Raw genomic sequence first — 12,362 nt, 5'->3', positions numbered from 1 at the left:
TCTAAGTGATTTGATACATTTTTACGTTAGCAGTATCATATAAACTGAGAAATAAATGAGAAAAAATACAGAACCTATACAACGATCTTAGCGTATGAAGCAGTGGATCGAAATAGGACACAAGAAAGGAGATTAAACGGACAAGGCAGGCCCTGCACTCACAACCAGGTTTGCTTCGAAAAAGTAGAATAAAAGTGGCCACGAAACACTTTTTGAACATACTTAGAAAAGCGCCAACCAGATTTGCAGAATCCCGCGAGGTGGATGAAGGATGATGAACGAAAAAAACTGCCATCCACCGGAATGTAGCACGAAGCTAAGAAGGAAAATCCAGTTAGCCTAAAGCTAAGGCTTCCATTTAACCCATTCCAGAATAACTGTTATGGTTAGTAACCACAAGGTGGCATGGTGAGCATTAGAATCTCGGAGTGTAATACATGGGTCAGGAAGCTGCACGGCCGATACAGTTTTTGAATCCATACTACTTCACAGGCCGTCGCATGGGATATATAATAAACATGCTGCAATCGGCCGATAACTTTGCATTGCGTGAATGGCTACATTTTAAAGTGATGCTAAAGCGTTGAAATGTTGGCATGGGTTGAACTTGTATAAGAGTATTTCTACGCCATCTGAGTTTCCATGCATTGTTTTAAAGCTCGTAAAGTGCTATAGAAAGTTCATGTGCGTCCTCTTTAGTGAGTTTATTGAATACAGAACACTTTAGGCTGATATTCAGATAGTAATTCAGGCATGCCACCTAGATTGCCAATGAGCCTTTTGGGATTTTAACACATTATTTTGATATTTATGTTCAAGGATAATTGTCTTGAATGCCGATGTACTTTTTTTTGAGGCCGTCAACAGAATCATCCTTTCCTTCGGCACCACAGACGCCAAAGTTCTGTTGATTGCCTCATGGGAGGCGCTGGATGTCCGCCCCCGGACGAGATTTGTATTTCGGTCCTCACCTGGTAAGGAGAAGCCTTGTGGCCAGACGGCACAGGCTCCAACAAGATCTTTTGTAGAATGGACATAGTTGTTTTTCATATTGTCGCTCGGCGGGCAAGCGCCACAGCCGACAGCACAGTGCGAATGGGCCAGGCAGATAGCGAAGACCGATGTGGCGCTGGCCCTTGAGCACCACATGGCCATATGAGTTGATCTCATCTACGGAAAGCCGTTTCCGTGTTCAAGGATAACAAATGTTCTGTGTGACTGTAATGGCTATGATTTTTTTTCTTCACTTTTGTAGGTTCGACATGAACGAGAATACGTAGGGTATCCACTATGACAATTGAAGCCATGTGGATTGCTAGACCAATTGTGTGCGCCATGTTCACTGGTACCACCCTTAACGCTTAAATTATTTCGTAGAAGGTTATTACATACGTAAAATATTCAATGGCGCTAAAATAAAGGGCACCTAATATGACTTTTGTGCGCAAATAAAATGTTTATTGTAACGGTTGTCAGAATGCAACAGAAAGGCCTATAGTTTTTAAAATTTTACGAATTTTATCACGAACTGGATTGCAAAGCGTTCTGTGGGCATGATATAAATAATTTATTTAGTTTTGTGAAACAATTTACAAAATGGCCGGTTACGCAATGTACACCTTATATGATGCAGATCACGTCCTATCACGTTTTATTGCAACAATGCGGCCAGTACATCACGCCAACTGGATCGTTTTCTTCTTCATTATTATAATCCGAGGGAGGAGGACATCTGCACAGCAAAGCGAAAGAAGAAGGATAGAACAAATTATCACTACTTGTAGACGTTATTGGCGAGAACCTACTTATAGATCACTAAATGGCTTTCAGCCTAGGCTAAATATGTGCTTTTTTATTTTGAATACATTTTATTTACAGTCTGAGATAGAATGCAGCCAATTATTTCTTCTCTTCGCTTGCATTATCGAAACAGGTAGACCTTACTTGACAACAAGTAGCTATGACAATTTACAATGTTTATATTTAATGTATTTTGATGAGTCGCTCATTGACATTTATTCTTCACCAATGACACGTTTTATTTGAGAAACTGAAGCCGGAAAGTAGTGAACTCTTGTATCCTCATTGCAAATTCCGAGATTAGTGATATCCCGATTTTGTACATACCTTCCAAAGACATTGACATTTCAGTTTAAACCTTCTCAAGTCTCGCTTGCAAAAACGCCTATGTCCCGTGCATTCGGGGCACAATAAAGATCCCCTGCTGGTGAAAATGAATCCGGAGACCCCCACTACGGCCTGAGAAATTGTGCGTGAGGTGCAGGCGGCATTTTCAACGTACTATCATGGTGACGCAGGGATGCGATTTAATGCTCAATGTGGCACAACACACGGCATCAGACGACGATGATGATTCATTTTATCGCTTCATTTCCGCATGGGCGAAGCTTTCTCTACTGAAGTATTGCGAAAACTCGCAAAGCACTGTTCGGCCATTTTTGTGCCGGCCTTCGGCGTCATTACCATTGAGCAATGCTGCACAAACTGGTGCGGTCTCTTCAAAAGATCGCCGTTACAACGTTGACTTGGTGTTTACTGGGTTCGCATCTACAGTATGTAACTTGAGTGTATTTCGAGCGACACGTGTATTGTTTTGCTGATAGTTTATCGACCCCCCCCCCCCCCGCAGAGTCCCTACAGCAGCTTGTGATACGATGGCGTATGTAGCACGCTCGAATTAAGGGTGCGCTGCAGAAAGAGCCTTGCTATCAGCGCCGTCATGCCGGCGAGTGTACAACAGCTGAAGCTGCGACTGACCCTCCTATTCGCTGGTAAACAAAGTGACGTAGAAATGTGAACTGACTATCAGCGCCAGCAAGTGCATTTGCATGATCGGATTTCTAGCTTATCCTCGTGGCTGTTAGAGGGCACTGGGCAGCACCTCAGCCGCAAGTCCCGTTTTATTTACTTTTTTACGCACCTCTACATGGTTGCGCGGTTATACCGGCCAACTCTCCCAAACGTTTCGTAAACTTTACAAACTTGCGCTTGTTTTACAATTTTACGAATGATGCGTGAAGTTTTACGAAGGGCGTAATCGGAGATCCGCGATTAACATTCGCTCGTCCACCTCCGAGCCCTTCTTACAAACGTGTTCTGTTGCTCAAAGGCCGCAAGATGGGTACTCGCTCTGATCAAGTTGATACAAGTTCCGGCAGAAAGCGAAATATGCAACAGAAAAGTCGCTTTAAAAAGTCACTACGATACAAAAACTAAGTTGCTTGTCAGTTATTGCTGTTTCACAGTTTTTCTACTGCTGGTGTGGTGCGCCAACAAGTAAATAGTAATTAATAAAATACTTATCTATCCTCTCAACAGCCGCATGGTCACGGCAAGCTTTTTTCTATGTTTGCAGCCCCCTACCCCACTGATTTCGATGTTCACTGGTTGTATGGTATGCGTGGTGCATAGCGGCAATGTGTAGGAAATGTACGGCAAAGCCAACGAAATCACCAGCAGGATACGAGAAGCGTGAGCGCGGTGTCTCTAGCGCGGCAATGATGTGCTTATCACGTGTTGTCCTTACATGGCGTGATACTTCGCGCTCTGCTCATATTGTCTCGGTACACAGACCCATTTCGAGTGATGCGTGCCGTGACTCCAGTTACTTATGAAGTCGCCCCATTCAGTACCAGCGCCTCATCTTCCCCGAATTCCACTGACGTTGTACATGTCGCAGACCTAAAACCGTATCACTCTCCTGTTCCCGCCGATATTTAGACGCACCGGGAGTGTGCTTCTGCCGTGGGTGATATTGATACATGCATAGTGCGTGTTTCTTGTGGACCATACGCGCGGGCGCCCCGACGAAGAAGACGAACTGCTCCTTGCTCTCGAGCCGTCGGCTGGACTGGCCAGCGCTGCAATTGTCTTTTGTAAATATACATCGTAAATAGTCTTTATTGCTTAATCCTTCGCTCCCTTAACAGCAATATTTCATTAAGTTATTTTGTACTGAAATCTAAACATAAAAACATAAACATGAAGACATTTCATGTGCTTAAGAAGTACTGCCGAATAAATAAATAGCTAGAAAGATGCAATGAAATCCAAAGTTAAATAAATGTTACATGACCAGTTCTATGCGTTGGCTTGTGCACCCAGCAGGCACACATGCCAACAAAAAAAATATTACCCATTGGCTCTATGCGTATGTCATGCCTCTGAGACCGCCACGTTATTTGCATGTTGCAAAATTAGGCGCAGAAAAGCCAATAGTGTTATAGTATATAAAAAATTCACGAAAAATTCGTTTGACCTAGATTGCAACGTGTGTGTAGCACCTCCTTGATGTTTTTTGCTAACAGCAGTCTTTGTCAGTAAACTTAGTGAACACAATGTTTACATGTTGACCACCGAGCAGCGTATTATCCTATTTGCGAACAATTTGCTTTTCACAAACAAATTAGAGAATGTAGTGCTTCAAAACATCAAACTGCCGAAACTAAAAAAAAGCAGCTATAAGGTTTCCCTCTGTGCAGAAAATTTCGTATGTCTAGTATAGTTCGTTCTCTGCGTTCCTTGAGACGCACTGCTGGTGGTATGAAAATAGCCTGAAGATCTTCTTACAAAAATTCTTAGCCAAAGTGCTACAATTTTACAACAATTGTAGCATTGTACCTGACTGCGCAAGCATAAAATTTCGTTCAGGCTTTACCGTTCGAAGGTAACACACCACTTGATAATAAGCGCTCATCCAGTGTTCTTCAGTCGTCGTTGTACGTTCGCGCTTTGCCTGACGATGAAAGTACGAACTATGAGAGTTGCTGAACTGTGTACCATGGGGAAGCTGCGTATTTCTATTCAACATCTGGTGTTCTTATTATAAGCCCAAATGACCAAACACGAACTTTTGAGGACTAGGTTTTCGCTCGCTTTACAGAGCTTTGGCGTATCTGAGATCGGGGTATCTTGTAGAATCAACCGTTTCCAGAAGGAAACGGTCGATTAGATTACTCGTAGGTATCGTATAAACTCGACAGCGGTATGAAATGTTATCTCTCCATGCTAAGAACACGTAGCAATGGAAAGAAACTAACGATATAATGTACATATGATCAAGATTAAGAATAACTAGCCGTAAAATAGGTGGGATGTGAGTTCCTTTGTCAATGTCCCCTTTCGCACTGCCGCTGCCACGTACGATCTAACTTAACTACCACGCCCTCCGCCAGAGGTTTGGAGGAGGAGAGCGGAGGAGGGGTTTGTGACGGAGGAGAGCTAGGACACGCAAGTGCATTCACGGGAAGGAAGCCTTGGGCGTGTCTGCATGTCTACGTGCGCATTCGCTCTCTCGTCTTTCCGCGCACACTGACGTGAAAGCTGCGCACCCGCCCGACCCGTCGCTATATAGCACCTTAGCACGACGCAGTCGCTCAAAGTTTTTGAGGGAAGGCTGCATTAGACGCTGAAGAGAGAAAACGCAAGTGCGGCGATTCTGTGCACGCTCGACGGGCCAGTGCGAGTGCTGACAGGCGCGAAGCTCGTGTTGCCGAAGCAGGCACCAGACGAGCCGTGAAAACAGCTGAAGCTCCCGATGCCTGTCTCGGCTAAATGCGTGAACTCTATGTTGGCGAAACAACAAACAACTATAGATCCATTCATTCAACTACTACGTATGCCTTCTTCTTTCTAGGGTTTTACGTGCCAAAACCAGATTTGATTATGAGGCACGCCGTAGTGTAGGGCTCCGGATTAATTTTGACCACGTGGGGTTCTTGAAAGTTCACTACAACGCAAGCACACGGCCGTTTTTGTATTTCTCCTCCATCGTAATGCGGCCGCCGCGGCCTGGATTTGATCCCGCGACTTTATGCTCGGCAGCGCAACGCCGTAGCTAACTGAGCCACCGCGGTGGGTACTATTACGTACGTCGAGCTTGTTTTCGTTAGCGTCGGTACTTGTTTGACCGTTTCTTTTTAGCGTTCCATATACATCGTAATGTGGACACAGTGGCCAGGAATCAAGCACGCGACATGGTGCTTAGCAGTATAACGTCATACCCACTGAACTGTCATGGCAAAAACTATGAAAAACTCATTTCAATCTTTACCTAGCCTACGCATGCATTTTTGTAAGCTCAACATTTTTATTACATGTTCAATGAATAGTATTTTTCGTTGCATTCAACTGAAATGTTCTTATGTTGGATTAAATAATTGCGCATATACCAAACAAATCCCCTGTAAGCAGAAACTAAGCAGCGAAAGCGAACATCCCTGTCATACATATCCCGACTAATAAGATATTTTATTAGCAACATTATTATTGTTTATGACAGTTAAGAATCGAAATACGCATAATTGATAACACGGCTGACAATGTAAGACTTTATGACATTGTGCTTGCTGGATATAGGGCATGAGATCGACTCACGAAGCGTAATAATTTATCATTCACATTTTCAACAAACATTTATCATCCAACTATTCGTAGACATTTGTTGTTTTGTTGCGACGAAAAGACAGAAATATACATCTCGCATTTCTCATTCAGCTGCTCGGCAAGGCAATTAAATATGTAATATTGTTTTTGGTCGCCTCCTTCTTACGCAAGCGATGTCAATTACGAATGACAGTGTTCGCAATAGGCAAAAGACGATGGCACGATGGTCACAAAGTCAAAATGATTTCATGGTAATGACGATGGTGATGTATTTGCAATGTATTTTAGCTTACATTGACGTCAGCGATGATATAATCTTTGTGACTGAGACTATACGACTGGCTGCTGAGCTAAATACCGCACTCCGAACGATCGAGATTTGCTTATTCTCAGGACTACATTACTTTCAGTAGCGAAATATAATAAAATAATTCTCCAGTACCTTTGAGTTTCGCAAGACGTTCTATTGATTCCTTCAATTTTATCTTTTTATATCTATTACTTCTTCATTAAAAACCTAAACTTTGCACATCTATAAACAAAAACATGAAATTACACTTGTGCTGAAATTAGATAGCCTCGACCGTGAATGCATTCCGCAGCGAAATGACGCTGGACTTACATTGTATCAACACATCCCCAGAATCTTTGGTCTCAGAAAATGATTCTTACCCATTGACCACCAATTCTTTTTTGCTAAACATACAAGTCAACTTCACACATGGATCGCCAAGGCGTAAAGACCCTCCTTCACTTAGTGAGTAACCATCGTAATTGCAACGTTCTGAAATAAAAGGACGAAAATAAACAAGTCATACTAAGCAAAACCTTAAAGGCCGGCTCCTATGGATCTCTCAAACGCGAGGAGATGATTAACCTCTTGACAGGATTAACCTCCCGACTTTCCATGGCAATTCCTTAAAGGCCAGTCCGGAACCCTGAGCATCGTTTGCGACCAGATGCGCCGAGTCGCAGCGACATCGTCTCAAAACGCTACCTGTCACTAGGGAAGAATGCAAGAACGCTCTTCTAAGCACCAGTACCAACGCACCGCACACAGTGTGCCGCACCACGTGGCAGACCATGTACCGCATGACAGCACTACCGCGCGGTACATCGTTCGGTACCGGCGTTGTTAGGTTGCTCTGCGGCATTACAACCCGGCCGCCGTTTTATCACCTGTTTTGCAGCGGCTGAGCACTACGGATCGAGAGTTAATTGCAGAATTTCCGATAGAGGCCGTGGCCAAATACTGCACCGAGGAGGCCTTGAAGATAACTAAGTATTCCTAATTCGGTAACTGCAGGCGTAATAGTGCCACATTGACCACAGAAGCATTTATTTGTTATGGAATATTGCCCTATATCACTCCTAAAAATAAGCGACATGGACGAGTGTTTGAATTTAAGACTTCCAGCAGCAAACATGGTGCTTCATCTATACTCAACGCTACATACATTACTGGCACGAGCATCGAGTGACACTCTTGTTTCTTGCGCAGCACTTCCGGTTTACCTCCTGAGACGACCAGGGACGAAATTCCAAATAAATCAGAAAAAAATACAAAAACGTACAGTACAAAATTGATGGGTTTAATTTAGATATGATATCAGAGGATAAGTTCAGTTACAAGTTGACTTACTGAGGTGTCTGAAATTATTAGATTGAAGTGGAATTAACGCCGAGGGGCGAGTGCCACTACGAGACACCTATGTCAAAGATTAGGGTCACCTACGGTCTTTTTTTCTGTCGTATGCGTAGGGTTGTTTCCAAGTCCCTATGTTCTATGGAAATTTAGCCCACTTGAGGCAAAGGACTGCTACTGTGACATAGCCCTTTTTTAACGTAAGCATAAACGGTAAATGCGTTCATTAGGTTGGTGCGCCTTCGTTTGTAGGACTGAGTCTGAGAAATCAACTTGATATAAGAAAGGTTCGTTGCTTTGCTGAATAGAAACTTGTTTTTAGAACGAAATTATGTTTTCAGAGGCAACAGACATGTCAAACTCACCCTTTTCAAATCGTAGTGAAGGAACTTCCGAAACTGAATGTGGCGAGGCGAGGACACAAGAAACTTGGATCAAGACCATCAAGATGATCATTTTATTTTCCGGTGTTAAACAGATCTAAAAGATTGGAATAGGTATTTTCCTGAAATGAAAGTTTGGGAAAAAGTCATGACGTATACCTTTTTTTATTGAGATGAAGAGTCGCCTTAAGGCATAGTATATGGTGTGTATTTTGTGTGTGCTGTAAGGCCTGTGTTTCCTATGAACTCCAGAAGTGCTTTGCGGTATCTGTTGTCGAGCGTCAAATCATCATAGCTTGTCATGACACTTGTAGCGGGGGCCGGCTTACAGTAGGCGATGAATTAATTTCGAATTTAATTGTGTATATAGTATTTTAAGCACCTGCTAATACAGAACTGATTCGATGCACTTAGCTATTGCTTGCTGAATAAAATATCTGAAAGCTTGTTTTTTGCTGTACGGCAAGCACTCAATCCTGCAATTGAGGCCAAATATATTACGTCGTCTTTTGAGCAATATTGTAAGAAGTAAGCGCTTAAATGATGTCTCGGTACCTATGTAGCATTCAGAATTTCCAGGAATGTTGGGAACCAAACACGCCTGCTTCGCAATTATTATCGAGGTTCTTCAAGATGTTTTTGTGCAAGGCGCTTTGAAGACCAAAACAATGAAAACGAAATGTTTACTTTGCGAGTGAATTTTGGCGCTCTAACACGCAAGCCCTAATGAAAATTCGCGCATGAAATTTCAACCAACGGACACCTGGCTACGCAAGAAAAAAAATCGCCGGCATTCAAACAATTGGAGGAAACCGAAACGGAGCTACGCCTACAGGTATAGCTTCTTCACACGCCAAAACTTCCAGTGCACGTGTTCGCATTATAGTACTACACGTTGAGATATTAATATCACCGAGATCTGCTATCTGCTGGCTCGTAATAATGCAATGGTAGAAATTAAGCATTTAGTAGGCGTAGCGTATGGGAAGCAAAAATCGACCTACCACATCGACACAGGTTCGCAGCTCTACAGCACGCACACGTGCGCCCGCCGATTCAGCGCACATGGCGGCCCGCCGCCCCTGATCGCCCGTGTGGCCGTCCTACTTTCACGATTCGCTTCTGCAGCAGCGGTTCTACCCTTTCGAGGAGACGCCATAACGTGTACCGAAGGGGTATCCAGAATACAAGGCGCACATCTCACATCGGAATCGAGTTGATTGCGCGCCTTGTTTGAATCGCATCTCGTCGTCGGCGCCTACGCACGCTGCGTTTGCAAGTAACTTAACTAGATGGCGCCACCATACTGGCTGAGGCTGGGGATCGCGTTTTTCTTTTGTTTATATTGCGCGCCTCGTCTCAATCGCATCTCGTCGTCTGCGCCTGCGCACGCTGCGTTTGCAGGCGCTTTTCCTAGATGGCGCCACCATACTGGCGGAGGCTCGGGTTGTCTGCGCCTGTGCGCCGGCCTGGGGAGCATTTACAGCGCACTTTCCCTCTGCCCGATAGCAAGCGCTTGCGTGGATCAGGGGTAGAGTATCCGGCTCCCACGCAGTGTGCGCGGGCTCGATCCCGGCGGACACCGGGTACTATTTTCGCATTTCCGGCGATAGCAGTTGCGGTCCCCAACGGCGGAGGTGGTGGCGGCAGCGGCGGCGGACACCATCGCGAACCGAAACGGCTTTTGGAGTGAGCGCATAACAGCTTACGCTGTAAAAAGTCGCAGGCCTGCGCGGCACATGCGGCACAGTCACAGCGTAAGCTAGAGGCGCGGTTCAATAGCTGCTCCATTTTAGGCACCATGCACTGCAGGGTCTTCGCGGCGAAGTCTCTTCGCGTCATTTTCACGAGAACGATCTATCGACCTTGAGCAGCAAAAGTGACATAAGTTTGCATCATGGAAGAGCAATTTCTTGTCTTACTGCAAACAAGAAATTCTGGAAGCACAATTTTTCTCGTTTTTTGAAACTGGCTGCTATAGTTGCTGTATCTCACCAGTTACGTACCTTTGGAGAAATAGGAGCGGGACCCTTCTGCCGTTGCAGCTGTAGGAAACGAATAACTCTTTTTAATTGCTCGAAGACGGCGGGAAGATGCATAAATATATATGAGCTTTCCAATGAAATACAGAAATACCAAGGCGTTGGTTTGACATTTTTATTCATTGAAAACTACATGCTTGGTATTTCACAGAGTCGGAGGCGTCGGATATTTCATGTCATTTAAATATTAACACTTCGCCTAATACGTTTTTTTCCTAGTAGACATTGCATTAAATGTCATCGTCTAGAGAGAGAGAGACTGATCCTGTTGAGGAAGAGGCGCTATTTTCTGCAACCCTTTAGAAAGCACAGCTCAGCCCAATGGTCTGCGCGAAAGTGTAAAGAAGGATAAGACAATCTTTTTTAGAAAACGTCACAAAATTAGCTGAAATGGCGACAATGCAATGAACCCGTTGGCATAACAACCGCGAGCACGTACCTGGGAGCCTAAGGTATTGGACAACTTGGGCCACAGGGTGCGCAGTAGAAGGAGTGACGACGACGGCATGGCGATAGTGTGATCACGAACCTGTAATGGAGCGATTGAACGACCAGGAAGGACATTACGACCAGGAGTACTTCCATACTTAGTGGCCCAAGCAACTCGACAACTTGGGCCCACTGTGTCGTCGTAAGAAGCATCAGGACAAGACAGACAGACAGACAGACAGACAGACAGCAGCAGACAGACAGGACAGACAGACAGAAAAACCCCACCCAGACAGACAGACAGACAGAACAGAAGACAGAAGACAGACAGACAGACAGACAGACAGACAGACAGACAGACAGACGACGGACAGCAGACAGACGACAGACAGACAGACAGACAGACAGACAGACAGACAGACAGACAGACAGACCCAGACAGACAGACAGACAGACAGACAGACAGACAGACAGACAGACAGACAGACAGACAGACAGACAGACGACAGACAGACAGACAGACAGACAGACAGACAGACAGACAGACAGACAGACAGACAGACAGACAGACAGGACAGACAGACAGACAGACAGACAGACAGACAGACAGACAGACAGACAGACAGACAAGACAGACAGACAGACGACAGACAGACAGACAGACAGACAGACAGACAGACGGACAGACAGACGGACAGGACAGACGGACAGACAGACAGACGGACGACGGACGACAGACAGACAGACAGACAGACAGACAGACAGACAGACAGACAGACAGACAGACAGACAGAAGACAGACAGACAGCAGGACAGACGAAGACAGACAGACAGACAGCAGGAACAGGACCGACAGACAGGGACAGACAGACAGACAGACAGACAGACAGACAGACAGACAACAGAAGACAGACCGACAGACAGACAGACAGACAGACAGACAGCAGACAGACAGACAGACAGACAGGACGACAGACAGCCAGACAGACAGACAGACAGACAGACAGACAGACAGACAGACGGACGGACGGACGGACCGACAGACCGACAGACGGACGGACGGACGGACGGACGGACGGACGGACGGACGGACGGACGGACGGACGGACGGACGGACGGACGGACGGGACGGACGGACGGACGGACGGACGGACGGACGGACGGACGGACGGACGGACGGACGGACGGACGGACGGACGCGGACGGACGGACGGACGGAAGGACGGACGGACGGACGGGACGGACGGACGGACCGACGACGGACAGGACGGACGGACCAGGACAGACAGACAGACAGACAGACGGAAGGGACGACGGACCGACGGACGGACGGACAACGGACGGACCGGCGGACCGACGGAAGGACCGACGGAAGACCGACGGACGGACCGACGGACAGACAGACAGACAGACAGACAACAGAAAGACAGACAGACAGACAGACGGACGGACGGACGG

At 45.8% G+C, this 12,362-nt stretch overlaps 1 protein-coding gene across 15 annotated transcripts in view; it reads right to left on the bottom strand.

Moving 5' to 3' along the window:
* Positions 1-1,499: 1,499 nt before the first annotated feature.
* LOC125945642 (uncharacterized) overlaps positions 1,500-12,362 on the bottom strand; it is a 94,693-nt gene continuing 83,830 nt past the window's right edge. For 7 of the 15 annotated variants that reach the window (XR_007467120.1, XR_007467114.1, XR_007467109.1 and 4 more), the window contains one exon: positions 1,552-1,732. Coding sequence is in view for 2 of the 15 variants with exons in the window: in XM_049667850.1 (XP_049523807.1) it covers positions 1,645-1,732; positions 7,078-7,189; positions 8,416-8,530; positions 10,915-10,983 (384 nt within the window). In the remaining 13 variants the exon portion in view is untranslated. Of the gene's footprint in view, positions 1,733-7,077; positions 7,190-8,415; positions 8,556-10,439; positions 10,612-10,914; positions 11,005-12,362 lie in introns of those variants that run through there. The other 8 variants (XR_007467121.1, XR_007467118.1, XR_007467122.1 and 5 more) reach the window with 7 other exon arrangements.

The sequence above is a fragment of the Dermacentor silvarum genome, chromosome 5, assembly GCF_013339745.2.
Source record: "Dermacentor silvarum isolate Dsil-2018 chromosome 5, BIME_Dsil_1.4, whole genome shotgun sequence".
NCBI classification, from domain to species: domain Eukaryota; kingdom Metazoa; phylum Arthropoda; class Arachnida; order Ixodida; family Ixodidae; genus Dermacentor; species Dermacentor silvarum.
Note: the sequence above shows the minus strand (reverse complement) of the source record. Positions and strands in the feature narration are given on the sequence as shown.